Source organism: Schistocerca americana, chromosome 2 (assembly GCF_021461395.2).
Source record: "Schistocerca americana isolate TAMUIC-IGC-003095 chromosome 2, iqSchAmer2.1, whole genome shotgun sequence".
Classification (NCBI taxonomy): domain Eukaryota; kingdom Metazoa; phylum Arthropoda; class Insecta; order Orthoptera; family Acrididae; genus Schistocerca; species Schistocerca americana.
The window spans coordinates 450,123,023-450,150,338 of NC_060120.1; the positions used below are offsets into that span (position 1 = coordinate 450,123,023).

The following is a 27,316-nucleotide window of genomic DNA, read 5'->3' on the forward strand; positions in this document are numbered from 1 at the left end:
AAACGATGCCTTTGCTCAACTTCTATGGACTGTTGCTTTGATTCTGGTGTGACGTAGGCCACCCATGTTTCATCGCCCGTAACATTTTGGCTTAAGAAATCATCACCGTCGTTGTGGTACCGCTCAAGGAAAGTCAATGCACTGTCTAAACGTTTGGTTTTGTGCACATCCGTCAACATTTTCGGTACCCAACGTGCGCGCAATTTTCGCTAATTCAAGTGCTCGGTCACAATACCACACAAAACACTACGAGAAACATTAGGAAAGTCATCCCACAAGGAGGAAATCGTAAAGCGTCTGTTTTCTCTCACCTTATTGTCCGCTTCCTGCACCAAACTTTCATTAACGACCGAAGGACGCCCACTCCGTTGTTCATCATGTACATTTGTGCGGTCATCTTTAAATGCTCTCACATACATTTGGAGAAAAGAGAACCACTTGTATGAATATCAAGAGCTCAGATGGAAACCCAGTTCTTAGGAAAGAAGGGAAAGCAGAAAGGTGGAAGGAGTGTATAGAGGGTCTATACAAGGGCGATATACTTGAGGACAATATTATGGAAATGGAAGAGGATGTAGATGAGGATGAAATGGGAGATACGATACTGCGGGAAGAGTTTGACAGAACACTGAAAGACCTGAGTCTAAACAAGGCCCCGGGAGTAGACAACATTCCATTAGAACTACTGATAGCCTGACAAAACTCTACCATCTGGTGAGCAAGATGTATGAGACAGGCGAAATACCCTCAGACTTCAAGAAGAATATAATAATTCCAATCCCAAAGAAAGCAGGTGTTGACACATGTGAAAATTACCGAACTATCAGTTTAATAAGTCACAGATGCAAAATACTTACGCGAATTCTTTACAGACGAATGGAAAAACTGGTAAAAGCCGACCTCGGGGAAGATCAGTTTGGATTGCGTAGAAATTCCGTGAGGCAATACTGACTCTAAGACTTGTCTTAGAAGAAAGATTAAGGAAAGGCAAACCTACATTTCTAGCATTTGTAGACTTAGAGAAAGCTTTTGACAATGTAGACTGGAATACTCTCTTTCAAATTCTAAAGGTGGCAGGGGTAAAATACAGGGAGCGAAAGGCTATTTACACTTTGTACAGAAACCAGATGGCAGTTATAAGAGTCGAGGGGCATTAAAGGGAAGCAGTGGTTGGGAAGGGAGTGAGACAGGGTTGTAGCCTCTCCCCGATGTTATTCAATCTGTATATTGAGCAAGCAGTAAAGGAAACAAAAGAAAAATTCGGGGTAGGTATTAAAATTCATGGAGAAGAAACAAAAACTTCGAGGTTCGCCGATGACATTGTAATTCTGTCAGAGACAGCAAAGGACTTGGAAGAGCAGTTGAACGGAATGGACAGTGTCTCTAAAGGAGGATATAAGTTGAAGATCAACAAAAGCAAAACGAAGATAATGGAATGTAGTCGAATTAAGTCGGGTGATGTTGAGGGAATTAGGTTAGGAAATGAGACACTTAAAGCAGAAGCGGAGTTTTGCTATTTGGGGAGCAAAATAACTGATGATGGTTGAAGTAGAAAGGATATAAAATGTAGACTGGCAATGGCAAGGAAAGCGTTTCTGAAGAAGAGAAATTTGTTTACATGGAGTATAGATTTAAGTGTCAGGAAGTCGTTTCTGAAAGTATTTGTATGGAGTGTAACCATGTATGGAAGTGAAACATGGACGATAACTAGTTTGGACAAGAAGAGAATAGAAGCTTTCGAAATGTGGTGCTACAGAAGAATGCATAAGCTTAGATGGGTAGATCACATAACTAATGAGGTGGTGTTGAATAGGATTGGGGAAAAGAGAAGTCTGTGGCACAACTTGACTAGAAGAAGGGATCGGTTGGTAGGAAATGTTCTGAGGCAGCAAGGGATCACCAATTTATCATTGGAGGGCAGTGTAGAGAGTAAAAATCGTATAGGGAGACCGAGAGATGAATACACTAAGCAGATTCAGAACGATGTAGGTTGCAGTAGGTACCTGGAGATGAAGAAGCTTGCACGGGATAGAGTAGCATGGAGAGCTGCATCAAACCAGTCTCGGGACTGACCACAACAATAACAACACCCACTTTCTTACCATTCCATCACTCATAGTGTTTTCTCCGTAAACTGCACAGATCTCACGATGAATAGCGATCGCTTTTATGCCTTTAACACTAAGAAATCTTATAACAGCCCGTACTTCACAGTCGGTGGGACTCGCGACTATCGGTGGCATCTTAAACACTCGGTATAATACATAAACAAGGAAGAATCAGACTGTAATGGCGTGAGTGCGTAGTTTAAGGTACAGGCTTTCATGTAAAAATAAAATTATTGAGATATCTTAACATGTCTTTTTTTTAATTTCAAAACGGTACTTACTTAAAAAACACCGCTCATATTGCCACTTGCGTGAGGACCATGAAAGTAACAGATATTAGCGCTCGTACGGAGGCCTATGGACATTCGTTCTCCCATCGCTCTATTTCCAAGTGGAACAGGAAAGGAAATGACTAGTATGTAAACGTAGATCGAAATGTAGATCAGTCGTTGTAGACACAATAACGTTTGACAATTTATTGTCAGACTTGGTTCCTGAGCTATGACACGTTTTCAAACTTTCCGAATCAGGTACCAAAAGAATTTCAGAGTTGTGCTCCCTTTTGGAAGAACTTTTGCGGACGCCCACGATCGCATGTATAGGAAATATGAAACGATTGTAGGTTTGGTGTGTGTGTTGCAGGCTGCTGCAGCGCGCGCAGCGTGCTGTGGTACCTGATCTTCTGCGGCTGCGTGGTCAACTTCATGGTGACGACCAACATCAACATCGCCATCGTGGCGATGGTGCGGCCGCGGCGCAGCAACGCCACGGAGGTGCTGCCCGCCGCCGTACTCGAGTGCGGCGTCGCCGCCTCCGCCTTCTCGGCGCCCAACTCCACGTCCGCCGGCGCGGAGCTGCTGGCGGCCGAGAACGCCACCGACGGCCTCGCAGCGACCACGCAGCTCCCCGACGTCCTCAACGTGTCCGCTGTCGATGAACAACAGGCGAAACGAGCAATGGTACGTACGCATTGCACTCTAATATTTGTTCGCAATCTCGTAAACTAGAGCTCCTTAGTTCTGGATTGCCAGAAGTCCGATCTAGGAATATACGCTGAAGAGCCAAAGAAACCGGTAGACCTGCCTAATGTCGTGTAGGGCCCTCGCGAGCGTACAGAAGTGCCGCAACACGACGTGGCATGGACTCGAATAATGTCTGAAGTAGTGCTGGAGGGAACTGACACCATGAATCCTGCAGGGCTGTCCATAAATCCGTAAGAGTACGAGGGAGTGGAGATCTCTTTTGAACAGCACGTTGCAAGCCTTCCAAGATATGCTAAGTAATGTTCATGTCTGGGGAGTTTGGCGGCCAGCGGAAGAGTTCAAACTCAGAAGAGTGTTCCTGGAGCCACTCTGTAGCAATTCTGGACGTGTTGGGTGTCGCATTGTCTTGCCGGAATTGCCCAAGTCCGTAGGAATGCACAATGGACATGAATGAATGCAAGTGATTAGTCAGGATGCTTACGTGTATGTCACTTGTCAGAGGCGTATCTAGACGTATCAGGGATACCGTCTCACTCAAACTGCACACGCCCCACACTATTACAGAGCCTCATCCAGCCTCTGAGGATGTGCGTTAAGAGCACAGCATGGTCGTTGTTCTGTCAGCGCCAGACACCACACTTGCTAGGTGGTAGCCTTAAATCGGCCACGGTCCGTTAGTATACGTCGGACCCGCGTGTCACCACTATCAGTGATTGCAGACCGAGCGCCGCCACACGGCAGGTCTAGACTAGAGAGACTCCCTAGCACTCGCTCCAGCTGTACAGCCGACTTTGCTAGCGATGGTTCACTGTCTACATACGCTCTCATTTGCAGAGAAGGCAGTTTAGCATAGCCTTCAGCTACGTCATTTGCTACGACCTAGCAAGGCGCCATATTCAGTTACTACAAGAATATATTCTGAACAGGTAATATTGTGAATCATGTACCGTCAAGAGCGACATTCATCATAATTCATAAAGTTAAGTATCAAACTAATTACGTCCGCTTTCTGAATTCTAATTCCTTGTCATGTTCCAGACCTCACGTCAGTATAGTCCTTCCCTCCTCACGCCAGCCTGCGTGAGCTAGAACGCGTGCATTTCGGCCTCCACTAGTAACACAGTGTTGGCTCTTCTGTCAATACAACAGAAGTGAAACATGGACTGTAGGAAACCGGAAAAGAAGAGAATCGATTATTTTAGATGTGGTGCTACAGACGAATGTTGAAAATTAGGTGGACAGGTAAGGTAAAGAACGGGGAAGAACTTCGGAGAATCGGCGAGGAAAGCAATATAAGCAATACAATGACAAAGTGAAGGGACAGGACGATAGGATTAAGACATCAGAGGACAAGTTCCATGCCACTAGAGGCAGCTGTAGAGAGTAAAAGCTGTAGGTGAAGACAGAGATTGGACTACATCCAGCAAATAACCGAGGACCTAAGATGCAATTGCTACTCTGAGATGAAATGGTTGGCACCGGAGAGGAATTCGTGGCCGATCGCTTCAGACCAGTGAGAAGACACATATCTCAATAAATGAAAAAAAAAGAAGAAGAAGAAGAATGCTATACCGTGCTCGACGACCCTTGCCCTGGCTAACACATTCTCCCATCCATCGGCCACTGAAAGTATCTTGCCATGGGTTGCGGAGAAAGCGGGACTCCCTGCCACTCGGCAGCCATTAGTTTGGATGAACCCTGGCACAGAGCTGAAACAGCTAGTAATGAAGAACCCGTATGTCACCCGAACTCAGTTCGATTCGATGTGCATTCAATTATGACCATTGGTACTGCCAGTGGTGGCAGCTCTGTGCACTAAATTTCTCACCCTGTATATCCTCATACTTCTCATGCACTGTTCCCACAATACTATACACACACCATTAGTAAAATTCCGTTGTTTGCGGTCTTTTCTGGTGTTGGTATTTCAGTGATGGTGCAGTGCGAGATGGCTGTGTCCGCAGGAGCGGCGGTACCCGTGGGACGAGTACCAGCAGGGCCTGGTGCTGGGCGGCTTCTTCTGGCTGCACTGGGCCACGCAGATCCCGGGCGGCGTGCTGGCGCAGCGCTACGGCACCAAGCTCGTGTACGGCGCCAGCAACGCCGCCATCAGCGTGCTCTGCTTCGCCATCCCCGCAGCCGCCGCCGCCGACTACCGGCTCGTCGTCGCGCTGCGCGTGCTGCAGGGACTCATCGCGGTCAGTACCACAGGCGCCTCACTGCATTATCGAGTGTGGGTCTTCTTTAACGATTTCTGCTGTGCGCGATTGTGATGGATCTACGTTTGCACGTAGACGACATGTTAGTATGAAAAACTGACGATACGTCTGTTTCTCTGATAGCACAACTCCAGTCAGAGATGACATGATAGTGCTATGGACTTTTGAAACAATCTAATATTTTGTGATGGACTATGTCCCAACTAAGACTTAAATTAAAACTGATATTGAGAGGTGGCATGAGCCCCCTCTCATATTTCTGCCTTACTCTGAGTAATTCGATCTTCCTCTCTAATTGCATGCGGTGAAAAGTCGCTATTCCTTCACACGCGGACTTCCCACGCAGCGTCTCTCGTCACCCGGGTGGTCCGGTGACAGGCGGGCTCTGCTGATCTTGAAAGGATTAAGCCGACAGGTGTGAGGGAGTCGAGTGAATGCTTTCCAGACGCCGACATTGTCATAAGAGCGGCGGCGACACACCCACAGGGGCCTGACGGAGCGGCTGGGCTAGAGATTCCGTTACTTCGCAGAAACTTAGTGAAAACCGTTTCTGGCAGGCTACTGGCGAGGCGTGGGAAAGACTTGTGTTCCCAGGCAGTCTTGGCAGGCAAATTCCCGCGTTTTCTGCAAAATCGTAACTGTGATTGGCTTGCTCAGGGCATAGCTCCGTGACGTAGCAAAATCGTTGCAGAAATTGGCGCCAAGAATCTTCATTGGTGGAATGGTAGTGCTTCGGCGATAGAGTGGAATTTTCCGCCGGTTTTCGAGTTGCTGATTGGAACGTTTAACCACGGCCACTGTCGTGGGGGCGGGAATGTTCTGTGTTCGGTTTGTACCGGTGCTCTTGTGAAAGTCGGCTCTCACCTTTCGGTCAGGGTAGGTTACAAGACTGAGCTCTCGCTGCTCTGGACAGCCTGCCTTCCGTTGGCTGTCTAATATGCTTTTATTTAATTGTACCTGTTTGACGAAGTTGCAGAAGTTTCGACTTCAACGTAACTTTCCGAGTACAGTTGGCAATTGAGTATTCTGCATACAAGCGGCCTATGTTGTCTGTCTTGAGCAGTTTTGGCTGAAGTTGACTGTATCGGAGTTACTGTGTGACTTTGCTTGTTAAAATCAATCACTGTACCGTCAGTGATTGTGTGGCGGGTCTTCTTCGTCTCCCTCAGAGGGTCATTTGTATTGCTAGGAAGTCTTTAGTCTGGAAGAACCAGACCAGGATAATTTGTTTCGGGCTATACTCGCTACATTATCATCACCACGACGGGACGTCAAAGCAACCAGTCATCGCCTCCGGTACGCCAGATCAACACGATCTTGCAGTTAAGAAGACAGCTTGGTAATGTACGTCCGCAGCACCGGCATCTTAGGGAATTTTGCTAGGTGATAATCAGAACTCAGCAGAGCTGTTCGTCTTTTCTAACTTTGTTCTGTCTTGGGTGTTCATTGTCTGACTTCTCAGTACTGTAGCAGCAATTAATGTTGGGTTGGCTGTGTGTTTCCCTTAAGCTTTGAGTTGCAAGGAATTGACTTCACATACCACTTCGTCATAAATGTCACAATCTAGTTTATGGACAACTTCACCTTCACAGCATTTACTTGAGTGTCCAATTTGATCCAATTTGATGTACTGTAAATGTTTCATGTGTTTTGTTTCTTATTTTGAGTTTAGTCATAATAAATGAAATTGTTATTTTGGACAGAACTTTCATTCCGTTAATCGGTAGAGCAAACCTTTCATTTCCCACTACGCTAATGAAACTTTCCTTTATTTAATTAATTTCTATCAAATTAAATTATTGCAGCTGCCAAACTCTTTTCTACTCCACTTGCAGGGTCGATTACAGTCAGTTCGCATTTCTTCTTAATCCATGTGCAACAGCAAAAGTCGGTGTTAGGATAGGGGGGGCTTAGAGCATCATTTACATATGAAAATTCTAGAAGAATTTAGTGTTAAATACACTGCTAGCGCCGGCACCTCGCAATATTAAAAATTTCGTAGCTCGTTGCAGACGGTAGGTGTAAGCCTCCGAATGGAAATTAAAAATAAATTTCTTTCGTAAGTGGGCTGACGAAAGCGCAAGGTCAGCACGCTCTGTCAGTCCAAAATATGTCGAGAATGGATTAATAAAAACTTCAGAAAAGTTAAAATAATGATTTAAGTGCTTCAGGTATTCATCATATATATATATATATATATATATATGTCTCACTCTCCCCCTTCTCTCGAGTAAAATGCACGAAACGTTCATATAACCATATGAAACTTAGAAGAGTCTTTCTTTGAGCTGTTGTTCAACTCACGCATCACAGTGGCTTCAACGTCGGTTATGTCTTCAAACCGTTGACCATTCATGTTAAATTCTGCACTTGGTCGTTTTGTGGTAGGTCCATATAAGATCAGGTCCCGTCGCCCGTGATAAATTTGTCCAGAAATGAATTGCTCGCATTTTGCATTTCCATCAAGTCGCCCCAGGTGTCCAAGCTCGTTGTTTTTTTTTTTTTTTCAGGTTTCAAGGTGTGCTGGAAAAACTTTGCGTGCAATTTTCTCTTCTTCGAAACCTCCTGGAGAATGTCTTTAACATTTGATTTGGGGACGTTTCTCTGTTGCGTATTTTGACACAATAACGTTGACACACTGCGGTTGCCCGTCCACTTCTCAGTACTGCCTACTTACAACTGACCGATCGAATGTACATCTGTTGTTACAGTTGTGAGTTCAAACTGCCACCGTAGATGCTGTGCAGTCGTCTCCTGTACGCCAGGAATAGAGCTCTCGCAACTTTTTGTACGGATAGTGTGTAAATATTGGTTTCACTTTCTAGTATAATCTGAATTTGTTCTGGTTTCATGGACTGGTCCCGGCGGAGGTTCGAGTCCTCCCTCGGGCATGGGTGTTTGTGTTTGTCCTTAGGATAATGTTGGTTATGCAGTGAGTAAGCTTAGGGGCTGATGACCTTAGCAGTCAAGTCCTATAACATTTCACACACATTTGAACATTTGAACATTTTTTGTTCTGGTTTCTGTCCACACAATGCTCACAACACTATAAAATGTATTTATTATGGACTAGCGTTCGCGAAAAATATAAAATACATTAAAATATAGCGTATATTTTCGTAAAATATAATGTAGACAGTTATTCCATTAAATAATCAACGGTGATGAAAACCTTGTATCTCCAACCGTGTGGTCGCGTGATCCTTAATTACCAACAATCCAGTTATTCTGCGAAGACGGAAATATTTGCGCACTAATTTCTTACTTTCTCTCGCAGTCGCTTAACATCCGGCTTTCGCGGTACGCCACATTCTAAGTGCACCTTATGTGAATAACATTTGAAGATATAAAAATGATTAACATTGAGAAACAATGGTATTCTACTATAAATTAATATTCGACGCATACGCGATTTACCTTGTTTAATTAATCAGCGTCACAGCGATACATGAAAGCCTCGTTCCTGAGTCAATACCCGAGCATAAAATATTTCTATTTGCAGCGTAAGATGTGCTATTACTCGAGCAGTCGAATTTTGCGTCCTGTCGGTAGGAAGACTCAGGCCGTAAAAGTGAGTATTGAATGCGGAAAAGTCTTGCATCGGTAAAAATACAAACGCTAGACGACAGATCCAACGATATGCTATTTATAATATTTGCTTTGTATAGTCAGCGATCAGTTTCTAATCAAAAATTAGATACACTCACATTAAAAATAGTAATGGATACTACAACACAATGGGCATCACTGGTCCTGGTTGCATTATTATTTGATAGTTGGAAAAATCGAATTTCAAATCTATAGCTTTGCAAGGTAGTTATCTAGGTCGCTGTTAAATCATCACATTTTGTGCTCTCTACGGAAAGAGTTTGGTTAGGTAACTACAATGAGACTGCGATGACCCGTTTAAGTCGAGAGGGTTATGACAAAAATCTCTACAAATTATTGTCTCATCTATCTAACTTCGGATCGTAAATTGATCTCATTATCCTAATATCAGATGAAGCAACGCTATTTCAGCTAGAGGTTAAAGTTCTGATTAAGTTCAGTGTCACAACAAAAATTTATTTCTTTATCTTTTTATTTTTTCTATTTTTTTCATTATTTTTTATCCCTTCCTCTTAAGAGTTTCTTCATGCTCTTTTCACCCATAGGGTTTACAGTTATTTTTATGGTGTTTTATTTTTTTAATTGACAGTTCTTTTTTCACGCTATTAAAATTCATAAATTTGTGTTTTGCTGCAATGAAACGACTTAAAAAATTATACGAAGTTTAACTCCTTTTGTGCAGTCGTTTGCATTTTTAAAACTTGTTAAGATTTCCTACACTGATACATCCCTATATGCTAATTTGTCGTTATTTTTAGGTATTTTATTGTTATGGTACACTGCTTTTGATTTCCCTATTTTTCTATGAATCCTTATATCTACCATTATCATTTTTTCTGCGTTTTGAAGTTATTCGCTGTGTGCTGTGTTATTGGCTTCGTTGCATAACGTGTCTTAATAGAACAAATTTCTCTGTGGAATATCAACACTGGTTTTTCAGAGCTTTTATCTACTTACTGTTATGGCCAGTTTTTGTAAAATTTATTCTAGGTTTGTGTATGATACCATGTATTTACTGCACACTTTCGTCGTGGTGTGGTATATTGTACTGGTTTTTCATACCATTTATGTATTATTGACAATATTTATAAATTTTATTGTAAGTGTGCTTATGCCAAAATTTACTGAATATGTCCTCCTGAAGAGGTGGGGAGGGTGGGGATGTCGTCATCTGTGAATGGGAACATAGTAGGGGCCAACTGTGGGAAGAGTTCAGTGGTGTTTTGGGCGGCTGTTCTGGCTGGTACTATGTATTTTATTGTTTACTAGCTGCTACCCGCTGCTTCGCTTGCATGTCAGTAGTTTTGTTACGATGAGTGATGGTGTAGTTTCATGAAACGTGGTGAAGAGACTTATGTAAAAAAAGAAAAAAATAATAATCGCTGCCGATATGTAAGTACACAATGAAGGCGTTTCAGTTATTTTGATTTATGTCGAATCTGAAAGCATGCATTATATTTTCTGATTCTATTTAAAAACGCCTAGTTTCATTACATTCGTGCATAAGTAAAGTTTTTAGGGGTTTATCTGGCTCAGCTAGTAATGGATGTGAGATTCTGCTACCAAAGCAACCCATACCAACCTTTCTCTCTATTATTTTATTGCGTTGTCGTGCCTACATTATTTGATCCATCCCCCTATGACTTACGATTAACATAGTCAGTTAATAGATCATAATCACATGCAGCCTCACCAAAAACCTCCCACCTTCCACATGTAAATGTACGACTCTCAGTTTGTCGTGCAGCCTCTCTAAAACACGTCGTCGTTGTGAGTCTTCGAGCTTCTTGGAAACTGTAAGACACACTTGATGCTCAGTGTCTAAAATGCGACTGGCTCCTGACTGTTTTAATGTTCTGTAGCTCTTAATGCTGCCTAATGTTCTGCGTCCAGATTCCGGCGGACATGAGACTGCTTTGAGGTTTTTGGATTCGAGTAACTTGCGCAGCTGAAGTATGTTCTTAAACAGACTTACACTATGTGATCAAAAGTATCCGGACACCTGGCAGAAAATGACTTACAAGTTCGTGGTGCCCTCCAGTTGGTAATGCTGGAATTCAATATGGTGATGGCCCACCCTTAGCCTTGATGACAGTTTCCACTCTCGCAGGCATACGTTCAGTCAAGTGCTGGAAGGTTTCTTGCGGAATAGCAGCCCATTCTACACGGAGTGCTGCACTGAGGAGAGGTATCGATGTCGGTCAGTGAGGGCTGGCACGAAGTCGGCGTTCCAAAACATCCCAAAGGTGTTCTATAGGATTCAAGTCAGGACTCTGTGCTGGCCAGTCCATTACAGGGATGCTATTGTCTCGTAAACACTCCGCCACAGGCCGTGCATTATGAACAGGTGCTCGATCGTGTTGAAAGATGCAATCGCCATCCCCGAATTGCTCTTCAAAAGTGGGAAGCAAGAAGGTGCTTAAAATATCAATATAGGCCTGTGCTGTGATAATGCCAACAAGGGGTGCAAGCCCCCTCCATGAAAAAAACAACCACACCATAACACCATCGCCTCCGAATTTTACTGTTAGCACAACACACGCTGGCAGATGACGTTCACCGGGCATTCGACATACCGACACCCTGTCATCGGATCGCCACATTGTGTACCGTGATTCGTCACTCCACACAGCGTTTTTCCACTGTTCAATCGTCCAATGTTCACGCTCCTTACACCAAGCGAGGCGTCGTTTGGCATTTACCGGCGTGATGTGTGGCTTACGAGCAGCCGCTCGATCATGAGATCCAAGTTTTCTCACCTCCCGCCTAACTGTCATAGTACTTGTAGTGGATCCTGATGCAGTTTGGAACCCTGTGTGATGGTCTGGATAGATGTCTGCCTATTACACATTACGACCCTCTTCAACTGTCGGCGGTCTCTGTCATTCAACACACGAGGTCGGTCTGTACGCTTTTGTGATGTACGTGTCCCTTCACGTTTCCACTTATATATCATATTGGAAACAGTGGAGCTAGGGATGTTTAGGAGTGAGGAAATCTCGCATACGGACCTATGACAAAAGTGACACTCCATCACCTGACCACGTTCGAAGTCCATGAGTTCCGCGGACCGCCCCATTTTGCTCTCTTACAAAGTCTAATGACCACTGAGGTCCATGATATGGAGTACCTGGCAGTCGGTGGCAGCACAGTGCACGTAATATGTTTTTGAGGGTGTCCGGATACGTTTGATCACATAGCGTATATTTACGAGGCTTGCAGTAGTAGCTTTAAATATGGTTCTCGTGCTTACCGTCCGATGTAATTGTCGTATCTCAACCGAAATTCTCCAGCTATGCCAGGTGGTGTAGAGACTCAACATCATGAATGACACTCGCAATAACATTGGATTTACACTTTCACGGAGTAGTCTACAGACACAAGATTCGCCGACCATTGGGTCCGCATGCCGGTCACGTACACCATATCTAAAAATGTTAATAATACTCAAAAAGATACAACTTTCCGAAGAAGTTTACGATCTTCCTCAGAGCTCAAGCTATCTCCATACCAAATAGCATTGGAATCGGTTCAGTGGTGGAGTCTTCAAAACGTGAAAGCGTGAATTACTTTCGCAGTTGATAATTCTGATAAAAAAATGAAATGATCGTATGGAATTGTTGGCCTGGACGCCCCATTCGGGTGCCGTATTGCAAGTCCTCTGTAGTTGACGCCACATCGGCGACTTGCGAGTCAATGATGATGAAGGACACACAACACGCATTCCCCTGCCGGGATTCGAACCCGGGCCCCCTGCGTAGTAGGTGGTAACGCTACCGTTACGCTACAGAGGTGGACGATAATTCTGATATTAATATGAAAGTATGAATTAAACTCGTTGAGAATTGAATAACCATTATTTTGATTACGTTGAATCATATTACGTAGAGCATATCAATCAATAAATGCATTTTCAGAAATACTATAAAGTTCATAACTGAAAGAGTAAATAGCTTTTTCAGTGAGTAAATATTTTTCCTTAATTTACGTAATCTATAAATATCTTGTACTATACACTTTGTAAAGTAGCCTATCTTGTTCATCAGGGTTCAAGGTATTTGACGCCAAATTTCATAGTTATCGGTTCAGCGGTTTAGTCATGAAAACGTCACAGACAGAATTATAATATTAGTATGGATTGGCATGGACTAAACACGTTCAGGATTGTATAAGCATTGTATTCTCGCTGTTACCCACGGTTGCGCTCGCTTATCAGTAAAATGAAATGAAATGTGCTTGTGGCTTTATGTCTGGAAGACCCCGCCTGGGATGTTCGGGAACTTGATGGTGCAAGTCTTTTTATTTGATGCCATTTCGGTGACTTGCGTTTTGATGATGATAAAATGATGACGAGGACAGTGCACATATCCAGACGCAAGCAGAAAGAAATGACGCCTTGGGGGGGGGGGGGGGGGGGGCTGAACGCAAGAACCAAAGATCATGTATCAGTAGCGCTAACCACATGACCACGAGCGGTTCACGCGGATTGGAACCAACAAAGATATTACAACAGACTCATGACGTTCAGCGGCTAAAATGTAATGGATGTATGACTGATGTTAGTATGCACGTATGGATTAAACACGAAGAGGACTGTATAAACTCTGTATTCATTACGATGGACATATCAAAAATAAAAGCATTTTCACAAATATGATAAAGTTCGAAAGTCAAAGAATAAAAAGCTTTTCCAAAGAGTAATTAATGTTCCATATTTCGCGTTATGTTTTTAAAATCAGTAAATATGTTGTACTACTCACTTTCTAAAATAGCCTATGCTCTTCTTCAGCGCTCAAGCTATCTCTATGCCAGATTTTATCAAAATCGGTTCAGCGGTTTAGTCGTGAAAGAGTAACAGACAGTGTTACTTTCACATTTATAATATTAGTATGGACTTCCTTTTTGTTATGGATCGGGTCGTTTGTTATCTTGCCTTCCATGTTGGCCTTATAGCAGAGATTGTGGTTTCTATATTTTGCTCTCAGGTTTACTGGTCCAATCTGGAGGGACATTGAAGGCCTTGGAGCATATACGACTACCTCGTCCCTAGTTGTCCTATAAGGTAATCTCAGGAAGTTTGCAGTTTCAGCTTTGGCGACCGGCCATTGCTGACGCTACTCAGTCCCGGCGTATTCGATATCTACGTTGCAAACTCTGGCTATATCACAATCCTTGGTCTAATTCTTAAGTACGGAATACATATGCATCAGTCTGTTGGTGCTGGACAACCATTGTGCTGTACTTGTTTTTGCGTGTTTAAGACTTCTTTCGCGCTAAATTACTTGCTTTTAATAACTTTATCAGAATGTGCCCTTACGCGAGCTGTATCGGTTTATCACCACTGCATGCCTCTAAATTTAGTGAAGCTATTAACTGTTACTCTGTTTGTTTGGGAGAGAGGGGAGAGTTAGTTTTGTAACTTCCGTTACTATGGCCGGCAGTTAACAGCTGGAAAGAGTGACGATTTTCTACGTAGATATGTCTGTGCTTCTTGTAGCCACTGTAGTCAACACCTCCAGTAATATTTTCACCCTCGAAATTTTTACTGACCAAAAAAATACCAGAGTAGTTCTGATATACCTGTGAGTCACAATTACGATATCACTCCTGTCAGAAAGCTAATACAGCTTGGGATGTGTTAAACACTAACAAACTCCACTCAGCAGTGAATGATTTAGTGACATTACTGCAGAAACATTAAAAACACTCCTATATCTGATTTGCTGTTTACACAGAATAATACTTGAATTCTATAACTTCCCTAGCTTTCCGTTGTAAGGAAAGCGATTTACTTTAGCGAAAGTCTTTCAACTGAACACCACTTCAGCGACTTGCGTGCCCCTATCATACACTAGTAATCCTGTCGAGGAAAGCGGACCTATAGTTTAACGTGGAATCCGAAACACGTGTCGTTTCTGGAGAACTATCTCATCATTGAGAGGTGAACTGACTGTGGTCTACATAAGATCTTGCTTTAGATACGCAACCAATTCGCTGTGTTATCAGAAAAATCACTGAGAGTACAGTGAATCACTTAAGTACATTAGTTGCGGCGAAAACTCTGTTTGTACCTCCTCTTTTTTTTTCATTTTTGCATCATTATTTTCGTTCTCTATTCCGAAGGGTAAATCAGCCTGTTGGAGTTATGACTGTACTACAATAATATCTGAAAACTTTACGAGCTATAGTGCTAGAATTGAGTAAAATGTGTATCGCTGACATAATTCATGTTACGTAATGCTGTATAACTTTGCCATAACTCATGTTATGTAATGCAAAAAAATTATGGTGGTCTTCATGCATCAATATTTTCGGTTTCGTTGATCGTGATCTCAGTTCTATAACGCACTTTCTATTTTGCCATAGGCTCTGATCTTTAATGGGGGAAAGTGGCAATAGGGGGCTACTGATCACCATGGTTCAGTCACAATCCACTTCCACCGTATATGTCCATAAGAACTGATGTGACTGGTAAACTTATCTGTCAACTTTTCATTGTCCAGGGAACGTCATGGTGTACAGGGGCACGACGAAAATATGTAAACACTGCCAGAATGCTTGTTTGAACACAAATGCAAATGCTAGCCACGCCAGCGGGTTGCGCTGTGTTTGACCACGAACGGCACCTATGAAATGTTCTCAATCCGTTGGAAGTGTCAGTGGTCATAACAGTGTTCTGTCTTGTTGCGAGTGCGTTATGTCAGAGCTAAGTGAATTCGAAAATGGCGAAATTTTTGCTGCTTGTTTGGTGTGTGCATACGTAACCAAGGTAGCCGAAGTGTTTGGAGTAACAAGAGGCACAGTATTGAAGGTGTATACAACATGCAGGAAAAGCAGAAAAACATCATCCGCTATGTCAGACCGCAGACGAAAGTGTGTCTTGAGTGATCGTGGCGGACGGTCGCTGAAGAGGATTGTGACGAAAACCAAGAGACACACAGCTGAAAAACTAACTGCAGAACTGAATGTCGCACTCGCGAGCCGCGTCAGCACCAAAAAACAATCCAAAGGGAGCTCCATAAGCAGGAAGATGTAGGGCGAGGTGGAATTCAAAAATAACTCGTCAGTGAGGCAAATGCCCGTACCGGATAACGAGGTGCCAAAGCCACTAAACCTGAACTATGGAGCAACGGCTAAGTGTTGTTTCACATTGTTTCCAATTTCTGGCGAGTTTACGCCGCAAGAGTGAAGCAAGGCGAGGGTTGGAGCCATATCGTGGTATTCCATCTCTCCTTCGGTTACTCTGCAAAGATTATGTGACCATTTTGACAATGTTTGTTCCACAATGATGATTATGTGTTCCAAGACGACAGGGTCCCTTTTCACACAGCTCGTATGTTCCTAGACTGCTTTTTTGAGCACGAGGATAAACTGTCACATCTCCTCGTGTCTCCTACGCCGATTTTCGGTGTTTCCAAGTTTTTGTCCACACCCAAATTGCCAGTCGTAATTCATGCAAGGTCGTACTTTGCTAAGGAGGCTGGATTCGCTTTCAGAATGACTGGGGTTCAGATCTTAACCGGCGACCGAGAGACAAGTTTCAACGGTTTCCCTCAGTCGATCAAGGAGAATGTTGGGACGATTCCCTTAAAAATGATATTCCTCATACTTAACTATCAACGATTATGAACGTCTTTTAAGAATTAGTCGTTGACGGGACGTTAATGTCTGATTTTTGTTTTTATACCGAATACACATTCTCCACAAATCTTGTTAGTAAGCTTATACACACAACGAATATTTACTGCTTCTTATGATGTCACCGAAAAATGCGCTTGGTGTAGAGTGATATATCTAGGGTTCTGACTAAAACAAAAAATGAAAGATCCAAAAGGACAGGTAAAAATCGAGTCAAATTTACAAACAAATTGGCACTGTGAGCCCACATATCAATTTGACATTGCACGGCCTCTGCCCTGAAAGCATTCACTATTTCGGATGGGTAGGGCGTCTTAAGGGGGGTAGGACGTCAAACGGGCAGACTTGGAGCAGGAGAGGCACCACAGGACGTTTTAATTTCCACTGTCTATACTTTTACAAATAAATTCATAAAACTTTGTCAGCATGACCAGGAATCATTGAGGACTCACACTCATAGCAATGGAAGTTCAAAAACGTAGCAAAATACCTTTTTTTACATGTGAAATTTCATCATTTTTTTCACTTACTACTGGCTGCATTTGTTGCTATAGGTACACTTTTCCTCCTAAGTAAGAGAGATTCTTCGATGAATTTTGCACAGCATACAAACTATAGTTACATGTGTATGAAACTCTAGAGTTCATTTAATTTATGAAAAAATGAATGAACTGTTACATTTTAAACTTCATGTTTAGAAAAAAACACTTATTTTATAGTGAATTATCTCAATTTTTACCACAGTTTTTAATAGATTTGGAAAATTCTAGAGTTTCATACACCTGTAAGTACTTCTTGTATGCTGTGCAAAATTCATAAAAGAATCTCTCTTACTTAGAAAGAAAAGTGTACCTACAGAAACAAATGCAGCCAGTAATAAGTGAAAAAATGATGAAATTTCACATGTAAAAAAAAGATATTTTGCTACGATTTTGAACTTCCACTGCTATGAGTGTGAGTCCTCAATGAATTTATTTGTAAAAGTATAGACAGTAGAAATTAAAATGTCCTGTGGTGCCTCTCCTGCTCCAAGTCGGCCTGTTTGACGCCCTACCCCCCCCCCCCCCCCCCTCCCCTTAAAGCCGCCGTATCCTCTACTGAGGCAGCCTGGCCTAGAGCTATTGTAACTTGTCCTCGGTATCCTGGATAGTGGCACTGGGACGAGATTGACATCCACGTTGGCCCCACAGGTGTTCTGTCAGGGACAGGTCTGCAGACCTTGGAAGAATGGGATCTCTCCATAGCTCGTCGCCATACTCGCTGACGATGATCACCTGGGTAGTGCAGAACCGCGATTCATCGCTGAGCACGATGCGACGTTATACATGAGTAGTCCATGCTCCACGGTGATGGCACCACTCTAGACGCAGCCCTTTGAGTTACGGTGTTAGCAGCAGCTCTAATTCTCTGGTCTGCCTGCTGCTAATCTCTTCTGACCAATGGCGTGGTATGGCACAGAACGCTGCAAGGCGTCCATTATTTGTTCTCCGATGGCAGGCGTAGATGTGAACAGCTTATGGTGTGGAAGGTACACAGTATGATGAGCCTTCCTTGTGGTGGTCATACGTAGTCGACCGGAACATTGACGTCGAGTATGCTTGCCCTCAAGTTTCGGTGCTGTCCATCATCGGGCTACTGCCACATCCAAATGCCCCACAAATCTGGCAGTTGAACTATTCGACCAGCCGACCAAATGGAGACCAGCACTGGCGCTTCTTTCAAACTCTACGGGGTGCTGACAACGCTGTCTCATACGTGTACGTGGAATCTCCGTGTCTTTCATAGTGATCACTCAACATCTGACGCTCTTCGCGCCCCTTATATACCGTACCAGGCCTAACATCAATGCTGAAAACAACACCCACGCAGTCTGGTGCCTGTTCTACGTGCCACAGAGAACTGCAACTCTATTCATTTACATACTCGCCGGTGGTGTGCACGTGTACGAAGTTACCTTGACATCCGACCGTACCTTCTGGGTGCTTCACTTGTTCTGTCAGACAGTGTATTCTATCCTCTAAGTGGCGACAAGTGTCATTTTTCAACTTTTTTGGAATAGTTGCAGTTATAACTATGTAGTTTGCTTATAATCATATTGAAACGGTGTTTCAGATACCTTAGAGATAATGCGCGGTACGAACATAGTGACACACTTTTCCTTTCTTGTAATGCAATCGTACACACAGTGGTGCCGTCATAATGCTTCAGTCAAGCGTCGACTGCACCGACACAATGAGGTGTGCCCTCCAAGTTCAGAATACAGTTCCCAATGCATATCGACAAAAAACTACAACTACATCCTCCTGAGCTCTTGAGCAAGTGTACCTTTTGTAAAGCAGTTACATAGTTTATTAGATCTACATAAACAATTATAAAGCGACGATTTTGGTTACTCAGCAGTATTTTTGCCCACCTGCAAAGACAATCTCACTTCTCGTGATAATCGGCGATATAATTTTCTATGGCCTACTGCGTGGCTTGGGCTATGAATGTGTATTGTCTACGAAGTTACTCCACCAGTCTTGTTGACAACCACCTGCGCTTCCCCCCGGCTGGGTTTTGGCTACGCCTTATTCTGTGACCAAGCTTTAGCGTAGTCTTATCAGTGCACCGAAGTATCTTAACGCACATTCTTTGTTTCTTGTACCAATAATTACGCAACTTTAGTGATCGTCTGTTCCCACGGACACATAATTTTTTTCTCTGTATACGTAAAAAAAAGGAGCAGATTCTTACACTTCAACTCATTTTTTTTCTCTCTCTGTCCCTTGTGATCTAAAACGGCGTTCTTTCAGAGGAGCGAGTCGGGAACTGTTAGTTTAATATCAGTTTCTTGAAATACTGTCACTTGAAAATTTTATACACATAGAAAGAGAGAACGTGTTGAAATTTATTTGCGAAGAGACAAGAAGAAAAGAAACTTGAGTTTTTCAGTGGTAGTAATGTAATGGCAGAGAGAATATCTCCGCATGTAGGCAAAGGGTGTGACTTCTAGACAAACTGTATATTTGTTATCAAATATACAGATGCACACAGTATGATAGGTTGCAAATGGTGACACTGATGAGAACTAGGGGGGAAGAGTACTTAATATCATTCCAGTAGGGACAAACGGGATCGAACTGGGGAGATCCCAGCGTGCAGTCCAGATGTTCACATTGTGCAACAGTTATTACCGATATAACACACATTTTGATAGGTCGTTTTATGTGGAACAAATATGGATGGTCTGCCCAATCAGCGAACATTACTCTACCCACATGAAACTATCGTATGGCATTTTTGGCTGGGATATCCACGGGGTAGATTCAGCCCCTGTCGGAAAGGGTGTTCTTCCTCCGTGCACACTGGCCTCTTTCCTTGCGGTTATGTTACAGATGTGTTAGATGTTTATCTTATGTAGTTGACTATAATGGATGTGCGTATAATGTAACGTTATGTTCTGAAGACGACGAGAGAAGAGAGAGGCTGAAACCCTATCACAGAACATAGCCTACTCCTCTCGAATAGCACCAAGGAGACCGGAGAGCTTAAATGCCCCATCTGACGTACGAATCATCACTAACAGTGTCACATGCGCTCACTTCGTAAGACACTGCGGAGAGGACTGCAATTTAATCCAGGACATTGACACAAAGATTGGTGATCAGGAATTTCACACCACCGCCTCACTTCCCGTTGCTGATCATTACTAGCACTGAAAATGTCACCAGAAATCGTACCGGCTACCCCCAAGTCAAGCACCACCACAAAGGCGTGCGTTAGCGACCTCAGCTAGAGAATCCATCCAGATGACAGAAATTGTCATTGAAGCCCCGACACTCTTTCCCACCATAGGACCCAATTCTTACCCAAGATTTTTGTCGCCGATCATTGTGTATGTCCGCAGGACACAATAATTATTTTTTGTCTGCTAATTTCTTAGCAGAAACATTTCTCTACCTTTCTTAAATTCTCATTCAACACCAATAACCAATTATGTTGAAATATCCACATGTCACTCATTTCTATATTGGCATTCATTGAAGCGAAAAGTCGTAAAACACACATCATTTCACAGACAGAAGAAAAGTTTGATCTACCTGATCTCTTTTGGTAGGTACTGTATTCGCATTAACTGTTGGTAAAGTCACTTTCCCGTCTTTCGTTGTGCTACGTCACAGTACCTCTATGACAGAGTTTATCCAACACTACTGATCTACCAGCTCCCTGACTTGCTCGTACTGTTCGCAGGGGCTGGTGTGGCCCGCCATGCACAACATCATCGCTGCGTGGATCCCGCCCGCAGAGCGCAGCACCTTCGTCACAGCATACACAGGTACGCGCATCATCACCATCAGCATCATCATCTCGTTGTTTCGTAAACAACACCTCTTCACATTCTTTACTTTTCAATCAGTTTAATTGCGCTAGACCGCCAGGATTCAGTGTTGTATTAGGTTCACTGACGAAAAATAAAAATGTAGTGATACACCCAGCCTATACAGGGTGTTACAAAAAGGTACGGTCAGACTATCAGGAAGCATTCCTCACACACAAATAAAGAAAAGATGTTCTGTGGGCATGTGTCCGGAAACGCTTAATTTTCGTGTTAGAGCTCATTTTAGTTTCGTCAGTATGTACTGTACTTCCTCGATTCACCGCCAGTTGGCCCAATTGAAGGAATGTAATGTTGACTTCGGTGCTTCTGTTGACATGCGACTCATTGCTCTACAGTACTAGCATCAAGCACATCAGTACGTAGCATCAACAGGTTAGTGTTCATCACGAACGTGGTTTTGCAGTCAGTGCAATGTTTACAAATGCGGAGTTGGCAGATGCCCATTTGATGTATGGATTAGCACGGGGGAAATAGCCGTGGCGCGGTACGTTTGTATCGAGACAGATTTCCAGAACGAAGGTGTCCCGGCAGGAAGACATTCGAAGGAATTGATCGGCGTCTTAGGGAGCACGGAACATTCCAGCCTATGACTCCAGACTGGGGAAGACCTAGAACGACGACACCAGCAATAGACGAGGCAATTCTTCGTGCAGTTGACGATAACCCTAATGTCAGCGTCAGAGAAGTTTCTGCTGTACAAGGTAACGTTGACCACGTCACTGTATGGAGAGTGCTACGGGAGAACCAGTTGTTTCCGTACCATGTACAGCGTGTGCAGGGACTTTTAGCAGCTGATTAGCCTCCACGGGTACACTTCTGCGAATGGTTCATGCAACAATGTGTCAATCCTCATTTCAGTACAAATGTTCTCTTTACGGATGAGGCTTCATTCCAACGTGATCAAATTGTAAATTTTCACAATTAACATGTGTGGGCTGACGAGAATCCGCACACAATTGTGCAATCATGTCATCAACACAGATTTTCTGTGAACGTTTGGGCAGGCATTGTTGGTGATGTCTTGATTGGGCCCCATGTTCTTCCACCTATGCTCCATGGAGCACGTTATCATGATTTCATACGGGATACTCTACCTGTGCTGCTAGAACATGTGCCTTTACAAGTACGACACAACATGTGGTTCATGCACGATGGAGCTCCTGGATTGGTAGAGGCGGACCAATTCCATGGCCTCCACGCTCTCCTGACGTCAACCCTCTTCACTTTCATTTATGGGGGCATTTGAAAGCTCTTGTCTACGCAACCCCGGTACCAAATGTAGCAACTCTTCGTGCTCGTATTGTGGACGGCTGTGATACAATACGCCATTCTCCAGGGCTGCATCAGTGCATCAGGGATTCCATGCGACGGAGGGTGGATGCATGTATCCTCGCTAACGGAGGGCATTTTGAACATTTCCTGTAACAAAGTGTTTGAAGTCACGCTGGTACGTTCTGTTGCTGTGTGTTTCCATTCCATGATTAATGTGATTTGAAGAGAAGTAATAAAATGAGCTCTAACATGGAAAGTAAGCGTTTCCGGGCACATGTCCACATAACATATTTTCTTTCTTTGTGTGTGAGGAACGTTTCCTGAAAGTTTGGCCGTACCTTTTTGTAACACCCTATAGATATAATGCTACTTCTTTTTGTTCATTCTGTTTAATCGGCTTTTCGTTAAGCCTCCCGTGGTCGTGTGGACACCGTTCCGTAGTGATCAACAGGTATGGAAATCAGTAACCACTCCATGTATGAAGACATATATAATTACTGAAATGTCAAGAGCCGGCCACGGTGGCCGAGCGGTTCTAGGCGCTACAGTCCGGAACCGCGCGGCTGCTACGGTCGCAGGTTCGAATCCTGCCTCGGGCATGGATGTGTGTGATGTCCTCAGGTTAGTTAGGTTTAAGTAGTTCTAAGTTATAGGGGACTGATGACCTCAGATGTTAAGTCCCATTGTGCTCAGAGCCATTTTTTTTTAAGTGTCAAGAGTAGCCTTGTTTTGTCATTGGCAATACGAGCTTAATTCCTCTACATGGTGATTCGAAGTATATCATGTTCTAAAGACATTAACCTACAACAGTCACACAAGCACACACTACGCAAACTCATCTATGGGTTCTCATTCCAAATCCAACGTTCAAAATATACTGACTTAAAACGTCTGGGACCAGTTTCAACCCACATACTCCTGCAAATGTGAGCTAAAAGTCCCTTTTCCCTCCCTCTCGCAAAACGCAAATCGTTAAATATATACACAGTTTTCCAGTGTCGAAAGATATATGTACGTTATCGTAGCCACTAATCCCGCTCTTGTGTGATGGTCATAATGTACTATGACGAACATGCAGAAAAAAATGAAAGCGAAGGAATGACCGATTTTTATCGGCCTGAATACCATAAAGAAACTCGTGATTAGAAGGATGTTGGGGGATTTGAATCAGAGCGTTGTTACTAATTTCTTAGAAGAAACATGATTGTCAGCGATAGCTGATGGAAGGGATAGTTGGGAAATAGGAAGTAGATCCGAGTGTGGAGGGAAACGACGGCACATCCAAAGCTGGGCATATATGCTGTGCATAGTAGGATGCCCCCAAAGGCGTTTTACTGTTAGCAATGTTCAGTAATGGGATTCGGTTTTGCGGGAAATAAGTTAAGGTCGGAGATACACTACGAAGAGAGAGTGCAAAACCATGTTAATTACTGATGCGGCTAGTGTGAAGAAGTTAACAGCATTACCATTGTCACAGTTTGATGAATTAGGGTTTTATGAGTACACTTGATACCAATAGGTTGGAAAATATACACAATAAATCTGTAAATATTATGGAACAATAGAAAAAGAAAGAAAATGAAAAGATGTAATCGTAAAATCGACAGCATTCTATGACGATTTTAACAATTTAAATTTATGAAAAGTTCTTTGATAATTGAATGAACGTTACATTCTTTCACAGGATAATTTGTCCGCAGCTTGTGGTCTAGAGGTAGGCGTGACCGCCTCTAGATCCCGAGGTCCCGGGCTCGATACCCAGCCGGTTCGCATATTTTCTTCACCCGGGAACTGGCTTTTTGTGTTGACCTCACCATTTCATCTCATCTGTCACTTAATATCGCGAATGTCTCAGTAATTTTAAATGCTAAAAAATTTGTGTTTTGAAAATAATTACTATAATAGTGAACAAATGGTTCAAATGACTCTGAGCACTATGGGACTTAACATCTGAGGTCATCAGTGCCCTAGAACGTAGAACTACTTAAACCTAACTAACCTAAGGACGTCACACACACCCATGCCCGAGGCAGGATTCGAACCTGCGACCGTAGCGGTTGCGCGGTTCCAGACCGAAGCGCCTAGAACCGCTCGACCACTCCGGCCAGCCAATAGTGAACATCTTGATCTGTTCTGACAAAGAATGCTTACTGCTTCTTACGCATTTTCATCAAGAAATAAGGCTACAGTGCGTACCAGGAGGAATGATCATTATTCAGCGATGTGACAGGAACACTTATTTGAAGCAAAAACTTCATATGGACATACGCCCTATTCTGAATGGTATCCGAGATATAAAACCTTTAATGTACGTTTGTTTTTGGGATAGTGCCGTGCATGTATGTGCTTTACTCACAGATCTCTTTGAAGTTTTGTTCTAGCCCAAAATACCTTGCTGCTTTGAACCCCTTTGCTTGGTATTTCTTTCTGTCACTAAACTAGCCCGTTGAACGCGCTGTGGTCCATGGAGTATTGTGAGTGAAGTATTGCGATGAGAGTCTATCAGAGAGAAGCATTGGTTAATTGTGTTTGTACACATCTAAATTAACGACGAATACGCAGATGAAAAAAGGTATATGTTTGCTGCTGCTTTTGCTGCTCCTCCTTCTGTCGAAGAATACCGTCGGCAATTTCTGACACGTCAAATTCCTGATCGTAGAGTATTTACCAGAGTATTCAACACATTGATACTTTATAAAACGCATGGTGTAATGCATTCTAATTGCTGTAGATATGTACGTGTGTAATCCTGACAGTGTACTGAATAATGCAGAAAATAAATAGCAAGGTACATTAGACATGTTCTAGCTCGGAAAGCATCCGGAACAGGGCATATGTCTATACGAAGATTTTTTCTTGAAATTATCGTTAATGTTTTATCCCGAAATAATGACCATTCTTTCAGGGTAAATTTTATTCGTCCTTATATTATAAACTAAACGACGGAATGCAACCTTTTAGAAACATGTATGATAATGTTGCACGAAGTTCAGTCGCATTGATGAGGCCACCTGTCAGAAGCCTGAATAATCACATTTTGCAGCGCAGACCGCTGCCAGGAGCGTAGAAAGAGTGTCGATGACGTTCTGGAAGATACAAACAGGGATATGGAGCGATGCCAAGTCTAGTGCCGCGGGCAGCTGCGCTATGTTTCTCGGTTGAGGATCCGTGGCGCGAACAGCCCGATAGAGGTGATCCCACAGATTCTCGATTGGCTTTAAATGCAGGGGAGCGCGAAAAACTCTCTTTGAACCGCGCACGTACACTGCAAGCTGTATGACATGTTGGATGTACTACTAATAGAATCCATTGTGCTGAGGAAAAGCAAACTGCATGCATGAGTGGAAATGGTCGCCCAAAAAACGATTTGTACTTGTGTTGATCCATTCTGCCGTCCAGAATGAGGAAATCACCCAGAGAATGCCATGAAAACATTCCCCATACCATCACGCTCTCTCCTTCGGCATGGAGTCTTCCGACGATTGTTGCAGGTTATTTGCTTCCAGACGTTACACACCAATGGAGAATAAAACGTTTATCGCTTGAAAAGGCCACCTGTCGCCACTTGGTGGACGTCCAATTGTGGTACTGGCTTGCAAATTCCAGCCTAAATCGCCGATGAACAGCAGTCAGCACGTGTGCTTTTTTTACACAAGGATGGGGCCCCTCCACGCCCGCACCAACGTGGTGACCAACACAAAAGTTCTACTGTCACCTCCGTATGCATGTTAGTTTTGAATCAAGGCGTCACAGGATGCAGGCTGTGATGTTATCCATGCGTCTGGGTAAGACTACTCATTAACATGGTCCATCAGGAGATAGAAGTGGTCGAAAGCGATCGAAGGGTAGCGGTTGTAAGAGCAGAGGAAAAAAAGTGCCAAGGCCAGCGCCAAGGGAAAAAAACCTCTGCGACAGTAGGACGGGTAGTAAGGGCAGTAGCGGCTTGCTATCTGCGACAGTGCATGCAAGGTGTGGTTGTGTTAGTTCGAGGTATCGTGCATCGTTACCTTTGTCGTTGTTGGAGCTTGTTGCGGCGCTTGCTGTAGTTGCTGCGTCCCTGCAACAGTTCAAGGTCGTTGTGGATTAGTGGGCGATCGGTCATAGATCGGCTCACGGACTGTGTAGGGGGGTGTGTGTGGCTGGTTTGCGTGCTGTGTACAGTACGGTTTCCCTGCGGTTGCCTGTTTTTCGGCTAGTCGCACATCTGGGTTTCCAGTAATAACTGTGTTGCAGGGGCTCGCCAGTACTGTCGTGTTAGCGTTCTATAGACCATAGATGTTCAGTTCCTAGCCAGTAATGTCTTTGGTCTGTTATGCTTCCATCTATGGTTGTGGTCGTAGTTACCCAGAGAAAGGATAAACGGGTTGCGCGAGTCTCTCGTGTTATTGTACAGTCGTGTGGAGAGTTTTTGGAATACCTGCAAGATAGTATCTAGCCGGTATTCCCGGTGAAGATCCGCGATGCGTGTGTAGCGCGGAGCGTTGCTTATGATTTTGAGTACTTTGTTCTGTATGAGCTGCAGACGGCGCAGGCGAGTTGGCGCAGCGTATCCCCAGACAGGGGCTGCGTACGTCATCAGGGGTCTAATAAGTGTCATGTACATGGACCTAGACACCCTCCTGTTTAGTGTGCTACGCCTGTTAAGCATAGGGTAGAGTTGTTTGAGCCTCGCGTTAGCTTTGTTGGTCACGTGTTGAATGTGGTCCCCCCAGAGTAGTTTCCTGTCCAGCCAGACACCGAGGTATTTGACCTTCTCGCGGAAACGTATTGGGCGTGTGTGTAGTGTTATTGGGTTGCAGTGCTGATGTTTGCGCAGTTGCTTCGGTCTTCTAGTGAACAGAACGGCCTCGCACTTGTCGACGTTTACTCTAACACGCCATTTCACCAGCCAAGGCTCCGCCGTTCTGAGTGCGGTCTGTAGTCGTGAGTTAATGTTAGACGGCTTCCAATCTTGCGCAAGGATGGCAGTGTCATCCGCGTAGATTGCTACCGTCGTGTTATGTGTAGCTGGGAGGTCGTTGATGTAGAGGTTAAACAGTAAGGGCCCTAGGATACTTCCTTGGGGTACTCCTGCCTGTATACCATGTCGTGTCGATTGTTTGCCCT

At 43.7% G+C, this 27,316-nt stretch overlaps 1 protein-coding gene across 1 annotated transcript in view; it reads left to right on the forward strand.

The window, feature by feature from the left end:
- Positions 1-27,316, forward strand: part of LOC124594086 (sialin-like) — a 287,657-nt gene that overhangs the window by 177,638 nt on the left and 82,703 nt on the right. The window contains exons 2-4 of the mRNA XM_047132436.1: positions 2,731-3,067; positions 5,056-5,289; positions 20,791-20,875. Coding sequence (XP_046988392.1) covers positions 2,731-3,067; positions 5,056-5,289; positions 20,791-20,875 — 656 coding nt within the window. The remainder of the gene's footprint in view (positions 1-2,730; positions 3,068-5,055; positions 5,290-20,790; positions 20,876-27,316) is intronic.